The sequence below is a fragment of the Fundulus heteroclitus genome, chromosome 10 (genome assembly GCF_011125445.2).
Source record: "Fundulus heteroclitus isolate FHET01 chromosome 10, MU-UCD_Fhet_4.1, whole genome shotgun sequence".
NCBI classification, from domain to species: domain Eukaryota; kingdom Metazoa; phylum Chordata; class Actinopteri; order Cyprinodontiformes; family Fundulidae; genus Fundulus; species Fundulus heteroclitus.
In genome coordinates this window covers 7,126,602-7,147,878 of record NC_046370.1, presented here as the reverse complement: position 1 = coordinate 7,147,878, position 21,277 = coordinate 7,126,602, and the positions used below count along the sequence as shown (strand labels likewise).

General features: G+C 38.2%; 2 protein-coding genes across 2 annotated transcripts in view; both read left to right on the top strand.

Annotated features, from left to right (window-relative positions):
* The first annotated feature begins 10,555 nt into the window (after nt 1–10,555).
* Nucleotides 10,556–13,460, top strand: slc18a3b (solute carrier family 18 member 3b). The gene has a single exon (XM_012854126.3). It carries the CDS (start codon nt 11,121–11,123, stop codon nt 12,675–12,677), a length of 1,557 nt encoding a protein of 518 aa, XP_012709580.1. The 5' UTR covers nt 10,556–11,120; the 3' UTR covers nt 12,678–13,460.
* A 504-nt stretch (nt 13,461–13,964) lies between these two features.
* Nucleotides 13,965–21,277, top strand: part of LOC105918640 (choline O-acetyltransferase) — a gene marked incomplete in the record, with an annotated part of 20,091 nt that continues 12,778 nt past the window's right edge. Inside the window, 4 exon segments of the mRNA XM_036141861.1 lie at nt 13,965–14,204; nt 15,481–15,518; nt 18,758–18,949; nt 19,368–19,486. Of these exon segments, the coding sequence (XP_035997754.1) occupies nt 13,985–14,204; nt 15,481–15,518; nt 18,758–18,949; nt 19,368–19,486 (569 nt within the window).

The window sequence follows — 21,277 nt, the reverse complement described above, 5'->3', positions numbered from 1 at the left end:
GAGCTCTTCCTGTATCCCGCTCTGAGGATACTTTTCTTTACCTCGGACACGGAAGAATGGTCTGAGTTGCAGGGACCATGGATGAGCTGAATGGACAATATTGTAAGGAAAAACTGGTATCAACTAAAGGATGTCAATGTGTTTAAAATGTCCAATCCTAATTTCACATGAGGATCTCTACCAAACATATATGTTCATAATTTATCTTCAACAACTCTGACTGATCTTCAGCTGAGTTTTAGAGAAGAATGGACCAAAATTTTTTCTCTGAATGTGTAAAGCTGGTAGAGATATACCCCAAATGCCTTGGAGGAGGAATAGCAGCGAAAGGGAGACACAGAAACACTGGACATAGCAAATCATTGATACATGTGGGCTGAATACAAATGGAAACAACATTTTTTATTATTATTTGTAAATAATTTTGAAAAGCATGTATCTTTTCCCTCTGCTTCACAATTCAGAACTGGATGATGCACTTGAAGAAAGTCACTGGATAATGTTCCTCACATCGGAGTTGTAAAGGTAAAATAAAACCAAACTTTGCAGGATGTTGGTTGTACGATGAAATATATAAAAATGAAAAAACTTTGATGACAAACAATCAAGATAGTTGTGACAGATGTGTCAACACGCTGCATCAAACAGCCAATAAAAAATGTATCCTACCTTTTGATTCCAATACCATTTTTTAAACATAGAGATAAAATAGGAATTAGGAATGTCAGTAAATGAAAAACTGTCTACTGGCAGGAGTTTGTACATTCAAGGCTTCCGACATATAATTATTCTGAGGAAAATGAACTAAAACTCACACTTTTGGAGTTTAACACATTTAATTGCTAATTAGACTTAGCTATTGCTGGATAATTTAAAATATGCTCCTGAATGTCCGTATCAGCAAGATACGATCATGCAAATATGAGATACTATGATATTCAGACATTTTGACAATTTGGGATGAAGGGGATTTATTCTCTTATTTTATCTCTAAACTCACCAGTGTTTGTTGAACACTGCATCATTTACCCAGTTGACAGTTAACAGGACAGTTGCAGCATAGAGGGACTCCCAAAACGTGAAGAAGTGGACATGTAAAAAAGAAAAGCTTTGAAAAATACATATTAAAAAAAACAAATGGATTTTTTTGTAAACCTAAAGACGAATGAAAACACTTGGCTGAAATTCTAAGTGAGGACATAATAATTCACTCATGCTAGGGTTAGAAAAAAGTATATATTTTTTGTTACTAGACATGAAATTGTGAAAGACAGTTGAAACTCACAGCATACAGATTTCAACCCAACAGGGCTTTTGAGTAAAACGCATGATTTTTATTGCTATTATTGCTATTACTATAAACAGCAATTTTTCCTTTGGTAAAATCTCTGCAACAAGCATTTACTTATGTGGAAGAGGATCTAGAACAAGGATGAAAGCTACTTAGGAAAGGAACAAAGGTCACTGTTAGTCCTTTCAACATCACACAACATGTTACAGATCCGATTATATCACAGACCAGAAAGAGACATCATGAAATAACTGTTATCTGAAGCTCAGTCATGTGTTACAGAACCCTGGTTTGTCTGTCTGTCTGTCTGTCTGTCTGTCTGTCTGTCTGTCTATCTGATGGTTTGTTTGTTTGATTGTTTGTTTGCCTGTTTATTTGTCTGTTTGTTTGATTGTTTGTCTGTCTGTTTGATTGTTTGTCTGTCTGTCTGTTTGTTTGCCTGTTTGTTTGTCTGTCTGTTTGTTTGTTTGTTTGATTGTTTGTTTGCCGGTTTATTTGTCTGTTTATTTGTTTGTTTGTTTGTTTGCCTGTTTGTTTGTCTGTCTGTCTGTCTGTCTGTCTGTCTGTCTGTCTGTCTGTCTGTCTGTCTGTCTGTCTGTTTGTTTGTTTGTTTGTCTGTTTGTTTGTTTGTTTGTTTGCCTGTTTATTTGTCTGTTTGTTTGTTTGTTTGATTGATTGTTTGCTTGCCTGTTTGTTTGTCTGTTTGTTTGTTTGTTGAGTATTTTTTGTCATATATTTTATGGGATTAGACCCAATTTGCATAAAACAACACAAGTCTTTCTTTTCTTACGTAATAAACCACTTACTGAAATTGTCCACACATTAAGATTACAACGGTTCATCAGTAATTCGACCCAGAGGATCATGCTGACACTTGTCTCTTTGATTGTGCCAATTTCAACCAAGTAATGAGCAGAGATTATCCATGCAGTCGTATCTCTTTAATGCATCTCATCTGACAGATCTGTGTAGAAAAAAAATCAAGGCATAGCTGCAGCATGGAACTTTACCATAAACATATAGATAAAGGTTTATGTAATGGCTGCTGTAGTGCCAAGCCTCTGTCATTAGTAAAATTGGGCAGTTATTTCCAGTGGCGTACTAATCCTCCAGTTGGTGTAGTCATGCTGCCTTTTCTGCTCCAGATAATCCACTGAATACTGTGAGCTGCGTTCAATATAATCCACTGCTTTAGAAGTACTGCAACATGCCACAGAAACAATGATAATAAAAAAATGTGCATAAGGGAAGGGTTTAGTTGATTTTCATGATTTTTATCTTTATTAGTGGTGTTTCTTTCTGTCATTTTCTAGTCTTCAATACCAATGTTGCACACATAACAATAGATGGATATAAAGACGGCTTCTGTTTTGCCATTCAGTATTAATCAGCACCAATAAAGAGCAACTTTCCATTTGGATCATTTCATTTTAGTGCGTATTGTTGTAGGAATCTAAATGGACTCACCTTCCTGCACCATTAGTCACACTGTGTGCTGAGCCTGAGAGGCTTTTTTATGATCATGAGTGAGTTTTTGCTGCCCTCTTCTGGGAGAAAATATGAAAATCATGATTATTTACCATCCCATTTGATCCTTACCAAGTTTTTTTTTAGCACAGCTAAAATGCAAAAACAAGAAAGAGGAGCAAGAAACAAAAACAGAGGGGGTAATCTGTTGAAAACTGTAATTTCAGTCGTCAGCTGATCAAAAGTTTAAAGCATAAAGAACATGTGTTGATTATTAAGTCAAAAAGGTCACAATCTCAAGACAAATCTGGCTTTTTTGTCATTTTTTGCCAAGCACTGGCATTTTCATGATCCCAAGATGGCAAAAGGAAAAATGTTTTCTGACTTTGAGCACGGCAGGATTGTTAAAATAATCAAGTCTAATTTATTTTTAAAGCACATTAAAAAAAAGTTTACCTAAAGTACTGTACAAAACAAGACATAAAGAAGACATAAAGACACAGAAAATAAAAACACTGAAAATAGCATATTAACTAACACTGGAAAATATGTGTTTTTGAAAGAGACTCAAAAACAGGAAGTAGAAATGTCTGACTAATATTTAAAGGGACTACCACTGAAAAAGCCTAATCTCCTCTAAGTTTCTGCCTAGTTTTTTTAAAAAGCAACTAATAGCAGCTTGCCTGTTACTCTAAAGGTTTATGAAGTGAGATGAGGCAGGAGGAAATCAAAAAGGTACAGAGAAGCCGAGACAATTTGAGTATTTATAGGCCAAAGTTAGGATATGGCAATAAATTCTGTGGTGCACAGAGTTGATGGAGAGAGGACAAAACTGGTGAGATTCTGTTTTCCTTTAACTAAAACACAGAAAACTCATCGCCATCCAAGCCTTGACTTCAACAAGACTATTCAATGCAGGATGGATGGAACATGGATTATTTAGAGCCAGGCAAATCCGGTAGTCATCTGGGTAGCAGCAGTGGAAGGACGCGGCATGCAACCTTTTCTGCTGTAAAGGTTGCATGCAGAGAAACAACCATTTAAAATTTCTTTACGGATCTTAATTATGGGACAGAAAAAGTCAAGTTAGAGGCACTTCTGCTTACCATGGGGATCTAGCAGCTATCAGTACAGATTTTTTGCTTAAATTAAGGCCCTTGTCAATACTGACTGCAGTCCAAAAACAGTGAACTACATCTGTGAAAAGAAATAATCAAATAACTAAATCTTCAAAAGCCATATGATGACAAGGAGAGCCCACTCTAAACATGGTCTACTTCATCATTTGAGTAACATATGAGTTTCTGGCTGTGCAAGAGCATGAAACTATGCTCTGTGGAAATGTTGCGGATACTTTAGAGCTAAGAAGAGCAGACCCTCAATATACCTACACAGTCCAAAGATCGTTATCTGCAAGGATGAGAAGGAAATGTCTCGTAAACAGTAAATGTTGTTCTACTCTGGCAATAAAGGCATGACCCAACTATTTGATCTGCCAGATATTTTGTTGAGAATATTAAAACTGGGTTTGGAGCCATTTAACTTCTTTTAACTTTTTAAGTAGATAAAACGGTTGATCTTGAGAATCCCAACTTTTCCATTAATCTAAATCAATGATACATTTTCTAAGGACGTGCTAAGTGAAAATGGCTAAAACAGGTCAGGGGATAATTCATAGAATCAATAAAAAATCCCAATCACACCAATTAACCACTTAAGCTCACTCAAAACAAGACGAAACAAACTAAGTTAATCCCACATTAATTAACTGTGACAGCAATATAATTGTTTGGTTGTTTTGGCACATAGGGGCCGCAAATCCAAAATAATAATGGAAACAATCCTAGCATCTTGCATAAACAGATATCTTTTGCTTACAGAGCTGTTTAAAAGACATTATTACGTTATGTTTTAACCTGGTAGATGTTCTCCTTGACTATGCTAAAGAGGAAATACTGTTCAACAACCATTCACCTATTAAACTCCTAAAAGACCACACATGCTGAGATCTGGACTTGTAAGACAGACATTAGACAAATTAACGAACACCTCAGATACGTTATCCAATGAATACGTCTTTTCGGAAGGGTCAGACATTAATTGGAAATGGAAAGAGAAATAGCAACAGTAACATCCAGGTTTTGCTGTATGTACCTTTTAAAGTTCACCACAAGGTGGCAGTAAGATTGACATAAATACAGAGCAGTACTTCCAAACCTAGTCATTCCCAGCATTATATTTTGTGTTTTACTTGCAAACACCCAGTTTAAAGTAATAATTATATACAGTGCATGGTTAACCTACTGAGTTTAAGGAAGGGTAAACCATGCAAAGCATAAATGGTTTTTACTTTAGATTTAAATAAAATAACTAAATTGGTGCTTCAACCCTATTTCTCTTCCATTTGAATCCATATTGTGAACTGCCCAAAGAACCAGGGTGCCAAAATCAGTAAAACTGACTAACAGTACACAGGTTGCTTCCTATATTGTTCTTATTATTTAGTATTACTTAAGGTGTACTCGAGAGATAATTAAGGTATTTGGTGTGAGAGAAGAAGATGCAAAAGATAGGGTTTGATGGAAACAGATGAGAGACAAATGAATGGAAAGAAGACGAAAAAGTATTCCTCAAGGTCACTTTGTTCATTTGTGTAGCTATATTTCTTTGGCTTTGAATGTAGAGTTCAACATTGTGGTACAAGTGAACACTCATCTTAAAATATCTGTGGCAAATATGAGGATTTCTGTTCATGTAACACAAAAAGCAGGGAAATGTGCAGTTGGTTGTGTTCTTTGCTGTAACAAGGGTTCTGGTCAATAAATCTTATATCATTGCAAAGACTGTCCACTACCTCTTAAATTGTGCAACACTTGCAATTAATTTAGAAAGATATATCAGGATGAAATTCTGCAACCAGTGCCAACCACATATATCCAGTCTTGGGGACTGAGTATGTTCCTTGTTTATTCAAACTTAAGTCATTCAGTTTATAACAGTATACCATTACCATCCTTTAGACACATAAAATAAATATAGACAATAATAGTAGTAGTAGAACGCTGGAGATAGGCACCAGCACCCCCCGCGACCCCATGAGGGAGAAGCGGTTTGGAAAATGGATGGATGGATGGATAGTAGTAGTAGTAGTAGACCAACAAAGTTAGCAATTAAGACTTTCAAAATAAAGTTTATAGACATCCGTCCAAATATGAGCTTCAACATTTCATGTTGCAAAAGTAGGCATCACATTTTGAATAGATCTAAACCAGTTCTGAGATGGGATCATGTGGGCACAGTAAGTTTTACAAACAATTTTCAAATAAAGGCCTCAAGATTTCATAGTTTAGATTATTGCAAGGTTCGTGTTTTCAGAAAATAGATTATTGCAAACTATGTTTCCACATTACTAAACCTGGGAGGTCTGATGCATTTGCAAGCCTGTTTTGGGTAAACCCAAGTTCCTTGGGGACCCCAGGCCTGGAGAGACTCCTAATTAGCTGCAAAGTGTGTTTATACTGTACCTTATATCAATCCTGGTGTAGAATTGTGCACTGCACATAAAGATTAGGTCTAAAGCTTTTGTTACATTTATCTGAAAGTTACTTCATGTTTTCAGAGTGCCTTGTAAATGTCTTGATACCACTTTGACCTGGCCACTTTAACCCCTTAAGCCCACGAGCCCCATTTTAATGGAGCTTGAGCTCTTTAGCAACAATAACGTCCTTGTAGCTGACTAACTGAAACTGACACACGCTTATTAGTCTATATGTCCAGATCTTCATCTGAGACACCTACAAAAGTATCTACCATATACGTTTTCAATTTCAAGAATAAGTTCCAAATTTCAAAAACTTTGCCAAAATGGGACAAAAACAATGGGGCTCCGTCTGGATTTTGTTCCAATCTTAACATATATCAATTGCTTGTTGTGTGGATGTCAAACTTGCACTAGATGTAACCAAGATGTTGTAGTTACAATGTATCATTGTCGTCGTCATCATCATCATCATCATCATCATCATCATCATCATCATCATCATCATCATCATCATCATCATCATCATCATCATCATCATCATCATCCTTTATTTAACCAAGATAAGACTCCTTGAAATCAAGAATCTCTTTTACAAGGGTGTTTTGACAAAGAGTTTGTGTTTATTTCCTTATTTATAGCAAAATTAAGAAGTTTTGTATGTAAACATCTGTTGTTTTTTAGGCGAAAATTATTTTTGGGGGGCATTTCAATCTCATCTACCAAGGCCCAGAATAAATCACTCGCAAATTTTCGCATCCACATCATCCTCCAGGACATGTATGTTAGTTGATAACAACATTAGCAGTTTAGACGTTGTACAAGTTGAGAAATGCCTTACAAAGTACGAGTATGCATTTTGTTTTTGGAAAATAGACCAAAAAATGTATCTTTTAAGAGGTTAACAAATAAATGTGAACTGAACCATTGTAGTTCTGGAATGACTCAGGTCTCAAGTTTTTTGCAGCCCTTACAAGGTTTTCTTCCAGGACTGTCCTGTATTTAGCTCTGTTCATTCTCCAATCTGTCAGCTTATCTGTCCCAGCTGAAGAAAGGCTTCCCCGCTGCATGAAGCTGCCATCAGCATGTTTTACTGGGGGGTGTACAGTTTAGTTTATGCCCACACACGGTGTTTTGCATGCAAATCAAAAAGCTCTCTTGTGGTCTTCTCTGACTAGAACACCTTTTGCATGTTTGCTGAGTTCCTTACATGGCTCATGCCAAACTGCAAACCACACATCTTATTGTTTTTTGTGTGTATTTTCAACGATGTCTTTCTTCGTCCCACGTGTTCCCAAAGGCAATATTCGTAGAGCACACATCTAATAGTTGTGTCAACAGATTCACTCCCTGGATTGTCTCTGCAGCTCCTCCAGAGGTAACTTGGGCTTCTTGCCTATTTTTCTGATTAATCTAAATCCATTTTATTTCATCCATCCATCCATTCATTCTCCTACATGCTTATCCCTGTTGGGGCCGCGAGGGGAGCTGGTGCCCATCTCCAGCTCTCAATGGGCGAGAGGCGAGGTATCCATTTGATGTATAAAGCACATTTAAAAAACTATTTTTTAACCAAAGTACTGTATGGAACAAAACAGATAAAAAACATCTAATAATAATAATAATAATAATAATAATAATAATAATAATAATAATAATATAGCTGAAAACAATAAAAGCAGAATATCTGATGATAGCCTATCTCCATCGGCCTGTAGTAAAACTAGTATGGCAAACTAGTAAAATCAATAAATAAATTAAAAAAAGAGATTAGATCTATATTAGCCATGTGTCTTTCATATAATGACAAAGTAGGGTTTTTGAATCTAAATTTGTGTAAATTCTTTGCAAACGATCGGGAGTATTCTGAAAATTAAACGTGTAGGTATGCTAACGGCGTAAAGTTAGCACACACTTTGGTAATATTTGTGGGGGGAAAAATAAGAATGGTAATATAGCGTAATATTTGAAATCTTATTTATCATTTATGTTATTGTATTGAAACTTTAAAAGCATATGGGGTTGATGTGTTTTAATTTGATAAGATAAAATTGAAGAGTACAGAAGCCTTTTTCCTCCACTTGAAAGAAAAAAACTTAGATGCCGTATTTCATAAACAGGATTTCAGCTCTTAAGGTCATAATTATGAGATTCGAAAATATATGTATGGCTTTCAAAGACAAAAGTTGTTCACCTCTTACCTGTAAGATAGAACGTTCTCTGTCATGATTAATAACTTTACCTCTTCTCTTTCATTTGGGATGCCGCAAGGCTCCAATCTTGGTCCTTTTATATTTTCACTTTATATTGAGCAATTATAACTCAGCACCATGTTACCCTTCTACTTTTACATAGATGATCTACAGATGCGCTTGTTGCTGAAACCAGGTTGCAGAAATGGTAAATGGATTGTGCTTGTATAGCGATTTATCAAGTCCAACGACCCCAAAGCGCTTTACACTACAATCAATCATTCAACCATTCACACCCTGGCGGTGGTGAGCTATGTTAGCAGTCACAGCTGCCCTGGGGCAGACTGACAGAGGTGAGGCTGCCATACATCGCCGCCTCTGAGCCCCCTGACCACCAGCAGCAGGAATGTGGATGAGGTGTCTTGCCCAAGGAGCGGGGGATCAAACCGGCAACCTGCCAAATACAGGACAACCTATCTTACTCTTGCACCACCGTTGCACTCCATTCTTTACTTGAATAAACTACTGCTGTCAAACAGCGATTAGGCCAATTCTTTTTTTAACAGACAACAGAGTGAATCTCTTTTATTTGGTGGCAAAACCACTTTACGTGTCAGTGTTTAGACTCGTAATCTAAAGAAAAATGTTTAAAATGTATGGGTGATACTAGACAAAAATCTTACATTTAAAAATCAAATTCACTGCGGTCAGGGCAAGCCTTTGGTTCCACAGCATCTTTTAGCCAAAGTAAAGCCCTTTTTTATACTGTCCTGATCTGAAGAGGGCCAGTTATGCTTTTATTAGCTACAGACTTACTGTTGTACTGCTCTCTGTGATGTTGTCTCCCAGTTGAGCCCAAACTACTTTCAGGCTGTTCAGAATGCAGCCCTCCATCTTTCAGCACCTTCCGATGTACGCACATCACTGCGGTTTTACAGTCTCTACACGGGCTTCCTGTTTAAAAGCAAATTACAGACACATTTATTCAGAAAATGTATTCCTTAGAACATTCTATTTTGACTGAAGTACTTTGTTTTCTGTGACCCTTGGAGTGTTATCATTTTATTGGTATGCACTTTAGTCTCCTTTTTAGGATGTTTTAAAGTACTTTATAAATAAATGAATGAATTAATTAATTAATTAATATAATTATGTTATAATTATTAATTTGAAATTAAAATCTTGACTAAGCACCTAATTGTTTGAGATTTTTTTGTGTCATAGAGAGTCAGTGTAATTTTCTTTTATTATATATCATATCCTTACCTAAATAATTGAATTGTGTCTTGAAACCTCATAATTATAAATTTGGAAGTTTAAATTCTGATTTAGTTTTTAGTATCTTGGTATGAGCGATTCAATTGTATAATTTTGGATTCCATTATGACATTCAAAGTTATACATTTTACTTTGTATCTCATTTCAATTACTTTGAAAGTGCAAATAGTATCATAGAATTTCATAATCATGACTTTAGATCTCATATTAATTCATTTGAAAGTCAAAGTTTTGATTAATATGACTTTAAAAGCTTAAAAATTCTAAATAGCTCAAATAATGATTTTGATACCCAATTGTAATCGTAAATATAATTATGTAAGTTGCTAAATTTTTATTTAGCATCTATTGTTTTGGTATGTGAGATTCAGTAAAAGTAATTTTGACTTTACATCTAATATTTATACTCAAAATGACATTAAATCTTACTATTATGGCACTGAATCCCGCATGCTAAGATAATACTAACAAAGTTGTTATTTTGACTTTTATTTCATAATTATTTGTTTCAAAGTCATAAGTTGCAGAGACAAATAAATAAGCATGAAATCCAAAATAAGAATTGTGACTTTAAATCACATATTGTGAACGTGAAACTAAAAACGATGACTTGAAATAGAAATGATGAATCTCATAATTATCACTTGTGGTTCTTTATGTCCTTAAAAGTAGAAAACGGGATTTCGAGAGTCACAGACACCAGAAAGCCTCCTTTCTGACCCTGTCTTTGCTCTCTGTCCATTACTTGCTCTCATTGGTTGAAGTGATAGCGGGATTACCATAAAGAAGGCAGGTGGTGAAAGGACCCACTCGGTGGCAAGCTGGTGATGCGTCACAGCTCCTTAAGAAAAAAATGAGATAGAAGTAGAAGAAAAACAGGACTGAAATAGCACAGAACCTGCGGCTTAATGTACACCAATGGCCACCAAGTCATTTGTGGTCTCAGAGCGGAAAGACGAAAATTGCCACAGGTGATGGAAGACATGAACTGCTTTGAGCGTCACAGGGTATGCTGGTAGTAAGCAGCCAAATTAATCTCTAGATCGAAAACTTTGCCATGTGAAGATAGCAGCACAAAATCCTCTGCAAAGTTGCAGATATTGAATCTGTTCAGCCACGTCACTTCTCGGAAGATCATGAAAGTGCATCGCATGAGGACAAGTGGAGGAAGCTGAAGAAAGCCATCTTCACCGATGAGGCAGCCAAGCTCCCCTGCGCCTCTCCTTTTACGCACAGGCGAGGCGAGGACGGAGACCACTACATCAAGACGCTGAAAGATTGGAAGCACAACTAATTTTTTTAAATTAAAACTCTTCTCTGTTAAAGAAGAAAAAGAAGAGGAAAAAAGCACATCATGGATGGAGAAGGAGGATCGTTCGGGCTGGCCAAAACAGCCGCTGTAAAACTATCAGAGATGGGCGAGAGAACCAAGCAGCTGGGCTCCGCGATGAAAGACCCTCACCAGCAGAAGCGGATCATATTAGTGATTGTTTGCGTGGCTCTGCTGCTGGACAATATGCTCTACATGGTCATCGTGCCAATTATCCCTGACTATCTTGCTGATCTGGAGAGCGAGCAGTCAGAGCACGTCCACCTGGTGCTGCACCCCAACACTTCTTCTGCCAACAGCACAAATCAAGACAAAAGCAACAAGGACAACTTGGACATCCAGATCGGAGTCCTGTTCGCATCTAAAGCCATCCTGCAGCTCCTGGTCAACCCACTCTCAGGAACTTTCATAGATCGAGTCGGATACGACATTCCTCTCCTCATCGGGCTGACCGTGATGTTCGTGTCCACCTGCATTTTCGCCTTCGCGGAGAATTACGCCACGCTGTTCGCGGCCAGAAGCCTGCAGGGTCTGGGCTCTGCCTTCGCGGACACCTCCGGCTTCGCCATGATCGCCGACAAGTACACGGAGGAGACGGAGCGGAGCCGGGCGCTCGGCATCTCTCTGGCGTTCATCTCTTTCGGGAGCCTGGTGGCGCCTCCCTTCGGGGGCATCCTGTACGAGTTCGCCGGGAAGAGGGTCCCCTTCATCGTGCTCGCCTCCGTCTGCCTGGCGGACGGCGTTCTCCTGCTTACGGTCATCAAGCCCTTCTCCAATAGGACTCGGGAGAACATGCCGGTGGGAACCCCCATTTACAGACTCATGATCGACCCCTACATCGCCGTGGTGGCCGGGGCGCTCACTGTTGCCAACATCCCGCTGGCCTTCCTGGAGCCCACCATCGCCAACTGGATGGAGAGCACCATGCACTCCACCCAGTGGGAGATGGGACTCACCTGGCTGCCGGCCTTCTTCCCTCACATCCTCGGTGTGTATATAACTGTTAAACTGGCTGCAAAGAACCCCCACCTGCAGTGGTTCTACGGGGCTTTAGGTATGGTGATCATAGGGGCCAGCTCGTGCACGGTCCCTGCGTGCAAAACTTTCGGACAGCTCATCGCACCGCTGTGCGGCATCTGTTTCGGCATTGCGCTGGTGGACACGGCGCTCCTGCCGACACTCGCGTTCCTGGTCGACGTGCGTCACGTATCCGTGTACGGCGGCGTTTATGCCATCGCCGATATCTCGTATTCGATCGCGTACGCAATGGGTCCGATAGTGGCCGGGCAGATCGTGCACAACCTGGGCTTCGTCCAGCTGAATCTAGGCATGGGTCTGGTCAACGTGCTTTACGCGCCGGCGCTGCTGCTGCTGCGCAACGTGTGCCAAATGAAGCCGTCCTACTCGGAAAGGGATAACCTGTTAGACGAGGCTCCGCAGGGGCTGTACGACACCATCAAGATGGAGGAGGTGAGGGGTAAAAAGAAGGGCTACAGCACGGCGGGGAATTGCTTGTCGGTGGACGAAAATGGGTTCGATCCCTTCAGAGCGCAACAGTCCTCCGCTCCGGAATATACCTAAACAATCCCAGCAGTGTGGAGTTTTCCACCCAGAATGAGGCAGAAAGGTCCTAAACTAGTGATTTAAACTTTTATGTATGTACTATTTGAAACACTCAATCAAGAAAATCATGATTGTGTGAGACAATTGCCAAAGTATTTCTTTCTTTCTTTCTTTCTTTCTTTCTTTCTTTCTTTCTTTCTTTCTTTCTTTCTTTCTTTCTTTCTTTCTTTCTTTCTTTCTTTCTTTCTTTCTTCCTTCCTGCCTTTCTTTCTTTCTTCCTTCCTTCCTTGTGATATCATTGTGTCAAAAAAGTCTACGTGACGTTCGTCAACAGGAGATTTGTTTTTGTTTTTTATTTTATTGTGAGAGATTTATCAGCACTTGTTGAATTTGTGTATATTACTGATTATTATAATAAAGGTGAAAAGCTCAATTCATATGTGGGACCAACCAAACTTTAAGCAGCACATTCTCTCCCTCCTTCAGCACAAAAAATAGAGAATTATTTTCTAGTTAGTTTTGCACATTCAAAGGCCTCCGTAGATCGAAGATTATGTGAGTTATTTACCAAAAGCGACTTATTTTATTTTAGCCATTTATTTAATTTGATGTTACAAGGTAAATGTGTCATGATACATGGGTTCTGTACATATGGGGATATATGCACAATGTAAACTTGTTTACGCGTATGTGTGCGTGCGTGTGCGCATTTTGTGAAGACGGAAAAGCAACAATGTCGTGAAAATGAACAAACGTGTTTATTTGAATGAGCTGTGGTTTAATAAAATCTCTGGATCTGTGTGACAGCAGTGGTTTCGTTTTTATTTCAGGTTAACTGAAAACGCATGTCTGAACAAATCGGCAGAAGTCTTTCAATTCAGATAGATAGATAGACAGACACAGAGAGAGAAATTAAACAAGTTGAAATTAACATCACATAAACCTACAGTGAGATAGTAAAATAACTCAACATATTTTTAAAAAATCAGAGTTGGAACAGAGACTTGGTATTTGTTATCTATATCTAAAGAATTAAACAGAAAACGCACAGAAACCATATTATAAAAACTAAAAGCATGTAAAATAAAATATGGAGACCTGCAACAAACTACTTTGTTTTCCACAAAAGTTAATCGTGCTTGTTTAAGGACAAGTGCTAAATTAATGTATTTAAGGTACGGAAACCATTGTCCACCAGTGGGTCCGTCATGAGCTCAGAAAGCCGACTCCATCCTCTTTCCATGCATCCGGTTTGTGATCGGGTGCGGGTGGGGGGGGGGGGGGGTGGTGAGCTGTCAGCTAATATGTTCCACGAATTGATTTCGATGGGAGGAGTTTGTTGCCTCAGGGGAGTATGTGAGCGCAAACACCTTCAGCATCTTTTCAAGCTGCGCTTTCATGTGGAGCCGCAGCTTCGCGGCGAAGTTGGTGTTCTTTCCCCCCCCCTCCAACTCCTGACAGGAGAGCTGGATGGCGTGGACGTGGGTGGCAATGATGCGAACTTCAGCGCGAATCCTCGGACGCCCCGAGTGGTGCGGAAACAAAGTAAGTGTTTCCCCCCTCTTTTCCTCACGATTTGATTGATCAGAATTTCTGAATGAGGCCCTAGGTGTACACAACATTCTGCTGTCTAACAATGTTTACTGATCCGTTATTGCATGCGTGTGCTTAAACATTCAAAACTTTGAAAAATATTTAGACTGCCGTCTGGTGCTTGCTCCTTGAAGAATAAAGACTATAGGTCTTTGTGATTTAGGATAACTGATGTGTTCTTTTGAAACTTTCTAATGCTCCAAAGTTATATCTTTAATTTTGGAGATCATTTAAACTTTCAACGGGCTGTACGACTTTATTTTATAGTTTCTTCAACCATTGTTTTGAAAATGGCAGTTTGGACGATGACTGATTGTTATTTTTAAATAAGTAGTCTAATGCAATTATTTCACCAATTTGTACTGCCTAATAGTGCACACTTCATTGCTTACGCATGTGCATGCAGTTAAAAACATTAGAATCTCATCAACCTAACAACTTTAAAAACATTCTGACTGGCTTTGGTCACAGTTTTCCAGCTTTACCCCATCAAATGAATTTATGTAATGTGTTTGTTAGAACCATTTACTACTTTCAATATATTTAATCATTGCTGGAAGTTAAAAGTAAAGTTCATATTTGAAGGACCTGTTTGGAGATCGCAACTGTGTTGCATCTAGGTTAAATGTCACCTTTTGAGATGTTTCAGTTTTAAAAGATTTCCTAAATCAGTTCCACAGTTTGTAAAAATCTAACTTTTGTTTGCTGTAGAATGCACGTTCTAGTTTAATCTATCAAAACTACAACACAAATGTTAAAAAAAATACGAACTTTGCATCAAACTGACTAATTAAATTGAAAAGAATGAATCATTTCATTGATAAATACATTTCTTGAGGTGTGAACCTTTCAAATAATAAATACGCATTTCCTCCATTTGTTGACTAAACATGTCAGTCTCTTTAGGAATGAATGATGAGCATGAGTGGTTTAGTTGCATGCCTCGTTGCGGCAGTGAGCGATGGGACGCAGCTGGAATTCAAGGACATGCAGCAAATTGCATTAAGCTGCAAAGCGATGAAGAATGGAGGCATGTTGAGTCATTTCCTGACAGTGTTTAGGTATAGACACATTTCTCAGAGGGGCCTAATTTTATTTATTTGTTTCCTTTACTTCCCTTCCCTGCCCTCTTCAAATGTTCTTCCATGTTTCAAAGCAGGGACTGTGCTGAGCTCAAACTCAGAAGTAATTTTTTTCTCCTGTCCGGACTGAACTGCAACCATGTCAGCACTGCAGAAACAAGCGGCAAGAGACCAAGACAGCCAGGTATAAAAATGTGTTACCTATTTCCATTTTAAGTGATTTTGTTGTTTGGTTTTCTTAAACCTTAAACATAGAACACAGTGTCTGCATGTCCGGAGTTAAAATTGGGGACTTGGTGCTGCTGAATTCAGCACCGCGGACAGCGCACACATCAGTGACCCCGATTACAATTAGTCAATTGCTCTTATATGATATTATCCCATCACAATCAAAGGTTAGTTTGTGCAAGAAGAGAATTAATATGATTATAGTTATAATGTTTTCCAAAACAATAACTTGAAATAGTTTATACAAATCCTATGTGAACATCATTTCACTACAGCCTCCTACTATCAATATTTACCACTTGGCTTATTAACAGTATGCATATCGTACAACATCAGACAGAAAACATAATCAATTTGCACTGTCTAACAAACCCCATGAGGCGGTGGAATTTCTAAGCCGAGAGGCAATTAAGATGAATTATTAACCCAGACACTGATGATAACAGGGTCCTTAAAAGCATCTTTATTTAATGAAAAATTACACTGAACTTGCAAAATTACATAAAGATATAGTGGGTGTGTAGTGTAGCTTTTGTTATTTTGTTTCCTCATTGACTACTGTGCTTCAGAAATGTATAAACACACATCAATGGCATGAATGTCATATTTATCCTGTTTTCTTTTTTTTTTTTTTTGATGATGATGATGCTTGATACATTACTATTAACAACTTTCAGGACGGACTGATGATACAAGGCAAGGCAAGGCAAATTTATTTATATAGCACAATTCAGTACAAGACAATACAAAGTGCTTTACATGATTAAGATATACCAAAATAATAAAATGTAGATAGAAAATAGAATAAAAGCAAGTAGGGATAGAATGTAGTAACAAAAAAGAACATTAAAAACAGTAAAACTGTTTAACTAGAACAGTCAAAGGCAATTTTAAACAGATGTGTTTTTAATCTTGATTTAAAAGAACTCAGGCTTTCCGCACTTTTACAGTTTTCTGGAAGTTTGTTCCAGATAAACGGAGCATAGGAACTAAATGCTGCTTCTCCTTGTTTGGTTCTGGTTCTAGGTATGTGGAGTAGGCTGGAGCCAGAAGACCTTAGTGGTCTGGAGGGTTGATACACTGATAACAAGTCTGTGATGTATTTAGGTGCTAAGCCATTTAAGGATTTATAGACTAACAGAAGTATTTTAAAGTCTATTCTCTGAGATACAGGGAGCCAGTGTAAGGACTTTAGAACTGGGGTTATGTGCTCTACTTTCTTAGTCTTAGTGAGGATGCAGGCAGCAGCGTTCTGGATCAGCTGCAGCTGTCTGATCCACTTTTTAGGAAGTCCTGTGAAAACACCGTTGCAGTAATCAATTCTACTAAATATAAACGCATGGATTAGTTTTTCCAGATCCTGCTGAGACATCAGTCCTTTAATCCTAGAAATGTTCTTCAGGTGATAGAAAGCTGACCTTGTAACAAGAACTGGCTTTGAGAGTCTGAATTAATTTTCAAAAAAAATTCTAATCCACACATAACCAAAATTCTACATACAGATATAGGTATCCCGGCTAACAATTAAACGATGTTTACTGAGAAACTACTTTGTTTTTGTAACCATCCCCTTTAATTCTGCCTGAATGTTTGACTTTTCTTCACAAATTAGAAATAGTGAAGTCAATTTAAATTAGTTAGTCTTCTAACATAGACCATTTTTTTTAAGCATGGGTAATCACTTTTCAATAGTGTGGCTTGTCTAGAAGCTTAATGCAATCCAGTTTTCATGTGTTTAGGAAAGTTGTCCTCTTGGAACACTTGATTGTGTTCAACTCAAACTGTCACAATTAGATGAAACAAACTTGTTCAGTTTGTTTCAGTGTACACTAAAACTTTGAAAGTAAAGATTTGTTATTCCATTCCACCAAACCCAACCACCTTGCAACTACATGTCAACATCCATAGCATATATATGGACACCTTTGCAGCTTTAACCTTTTAATCAGATATCACAATGTCTAGTTGGAAGACATCTCCTCTAAAAGGAGCCAATCATAAACTGGAATCTGCTGGAACACCAGTGTTACTGTACACTGTGAAGCCAATTTCACATCACCCTGGACTGAGAAGGGGTTTCACATTGGAATAGTTGATAGTACGGTTATGTTTCAGCAAGAAGGTCTTGCGTTTGAATCCCAGCTGTAGAGATTTTGCTTGTTTTCCCTGTGCATGCGTGGGTTCTCTCTGGGTACTCCAGCTTCCTCTCACAGTCCAGAAACGTGACTGTTGGGTCAATCGGTCTCTATGAATTGCTTTTAAGTGTAAATGTGTGTGTGTGCTTGGTTGTTTGACCTGTATGTCTCTTTGTTGCCATGTGATGGACTGGCAACCTGCCAAAGGTGTACCTCTCACCCAATGGCCACTAGGGGAAAGGCACCAGCCCCCTGCAAGCCTGCAAAAATTAGTGGATATAGACAATGGATGGATGGATAGATGGACTGAGAAGATACAATTGAAGAAATAAGCTTCTGCTCCAAAACTATTTGAAACTTGCCTGAAATTTGCAGCTGCCCAGGTGGCCAAGCAAAATGTGGGATTGTCAGAGGAGACAAAGAATAAACTATTTTTGGCACCTCCCTTTGAAGATTTAAAACCAAAGAACACTGTGGCAACTGCAAAGTATAGTGGTGGTAGCATCATAATTAGGGTCTCTTTGGCAATCAGAGGTACAGGTACGTTACACAAAGTGAGTGGATCAATGAAGAAGGAAGACTATCTGGACACAACTGGGTCTTCTTATTGGACGATGATCCTAAAGACTAGTCTTGGAATAGATAAAGCAGGCCAACAACAACAATCTGGAATAACACCAACCTCAACTCTATTGATAATTGTGAACTACGGCTAAAGGCAGAGTCTATACCAAAAAAAAATCCACCAATTCCAATTAGTTCTACCATTTCTGATAGAAAGAGTAATCAGATATCCAGCTAAAAGCATGACAGAAGCTTGTTGATGGTGGTAAAGAGCATAGGAGTCTCTGTACCACTTGCTAAAAGGCAATTTATCCAAATATTACTTTGGGTGAATGTATAAATTTGAACCTGCATGTGTAATATTGGCCATTTGTGTGTTGGAGAGATTGACCAATCATCAAAAGTCAAGAATGAAGAGGACATTTACGCTTATGGTGAGTGTGCAAAGGCTTTTGACCAACACTGTATTTATCCCTGTTTTATGTTTTTACATCAGGTCTTGTCAAAGCTCCCTGTACCCCCACTGAAACAAACCCTCGACACCTACCTGAAATGTGTCCAGCATCTTGTGAAAGAAGAGCAGTTTATGAAGACTAAGACCATCGTGGAGAAGTTCGGGGCTCCCGGAGGTGTCGGAGAGGTTCTGCAGAAGAAACTTTTGGAGCGGAGCGACAAGACAGCTAACTGGGTAAAAACAAACAAACAAACAAAAAACACTCCTTACAGTACTACAAAAGACAGGGTGAATGCTCACTGATTTAAGATTAATTAAGCTTCTTGTATGTACTTTTCTTCATGACTACATGTATGCATTTCTTCTTTCTGTATTCAACAACGTTTGGATTTTTAAAGAAAGAAGTTCAGTCACTAAGAAGGATTTATAGAGCATTCCCTTGTCTTTTGCTACCTCATTTTTCCCTTATGTGTCTGGGTAAGTGGTCCAGCTCAGTGAAGTCCATCACACTCCCACTCCTCTTTTCATCTGACGGATGATACACGGCAGTGTGTTTCTTTACTCCATTGCCCATTGTTCTTGTATCTGAAGGCAATAAAGCTTTAAATAAAAAGCTGCATTTCTTACAAAGTGTCCTTGTGTTTCTATTTAGGTCTATGACTACTGGCTGGAGGACATGTACTTGAGTAATAGGTTGGCCCTGCCGGTTAACTCCAGTCCCGCCATGGTGTTCCCAAAACAGGTTTTCAGAGATCACAAAGATGCTCTCAGGTATATGTTCTTATTTTTATTTTGTAAAAAGATTATGAAATTCCTCCAGGGTCCATCTGCAGAAAATTCTGCTGCTTTAAATTTGGTTATAAAACCCACGTCTGAATGCATAATACCTGCAACAAAGCATGGCTGTGGCAGCATCTCTGTCGTGAGGAGCTTTTACTTCAGCACGGACAGGGAAGCCTTGTCAAAATTATTGACTAGATAGAGGGCAATCCTGAAATCAAACATGTAAGAGTCCTCCAAAGACTTGAGACTGGGTTGGAGGTTCACCTTCCAGCACAACCAAAACTCTAAACAGAATCAGCGCTATGGGATTATTTGGATTAAAGCATTTCCAGGTGGTAAAAGTACCCACTCAAAGACTTGAAAATGGACTTTCACAGCTCCCCTCCATCTTTGGATGTGCAAAGCTGGTAGATGTTCCATAAAACCTTGACTCAGAAGGGTTGCATACAAAGGCACATCCCACATTTGAGACCAATAGTAAAGTATTAAAAACAACCTGATATATATATATATATATATATATATATATATATATATATATATATATATATATATATATATATATATATATATATATATATATATATATATAAATGTCCAATTATGGTACATTATGTCAAATTGTATGTAAGGAATTGTAATGTATATGTGTGGCTATAATAACTGTATTGCATATGCAGATTCTTTTTTTAGGTATATTGTATTAATGTAATTTGCTAAATTGATTTGACACTGAAAATGTGTTGCAAAGCTTTAAATGGAAGCAACTATATAATTTATTATGGGATAAAAATTGGGAGTGGGAGTAAATAAGTTTGTCTTCATCCCACTCCTTTCCAAATTATTATTTTCTCTCTCTCTCTCTTCTGTATTCTGTAGTACATTATATGTAAATAATATTGTACAGTATTTGTTTATACTGGCTTGGAATAAACCATTAACCTAAACTAAACCTTTTTGGTTTACAAAAATAATAACATTAAAAAAAAATGCTTTAAGATTTAACCTCTTCTTTTTGCTTTGTTGCAAAATTCAAAGAACAGCAATATTTTTGATGTTGATACCTGACATCTTACTGACAATTTTGACCAAAGTAATAGCAAAATAAAATGGACCACACCTCACAGGAAAAGTAAATTATAGCATGTAATTATACACTTTAGACATTGTCAATCTTGTTGTTCCCAAATGATCATGTTTATTTCTGACAGTATACAACATACATGTTGAGCTCTTTGACTGTTAACAAGGGTCATGTTTATTTCAGCGTCCAGCGATGCTTAGATTAAGATCTGAATTATAGTCATGCCCATTTATTAAATAACCGCTGCCACACCAGGCAAGAGGGATGCTTCATCCAGCTCTGTGATAAAACATCAGCTTTTGTCAGCCCATGGCCCACAAGCTGAATGTTTCCAGAAGACACACACAAAAAAAAAAAACAGCTAGATACGTACTGACGTGGTCACTTATTAGATCGGGAGTGACAGGGCCAAGCTCTCCTCTGAGACCGTCGCTCAGGCCTGGTTCAGAGGGTGTGGCGTGCTGCATCTGCCTCCTCTCTATCGATTTGGCTTTGAACGTAATAACACAGAGACAAATGACATACAGCATGAGACCTGACAAGTTTGCCTGCTCACACACACAGATAAATGCACACACTGTATCCTAGTAATTTACCATGATTTGATTACCGTTAGCCTTTTTCAGAGACGGGACTGTATTGAATTGTACTCACAAACCAATCCGCTTTGTGGCTTCAGGGTTTTACACCGAACA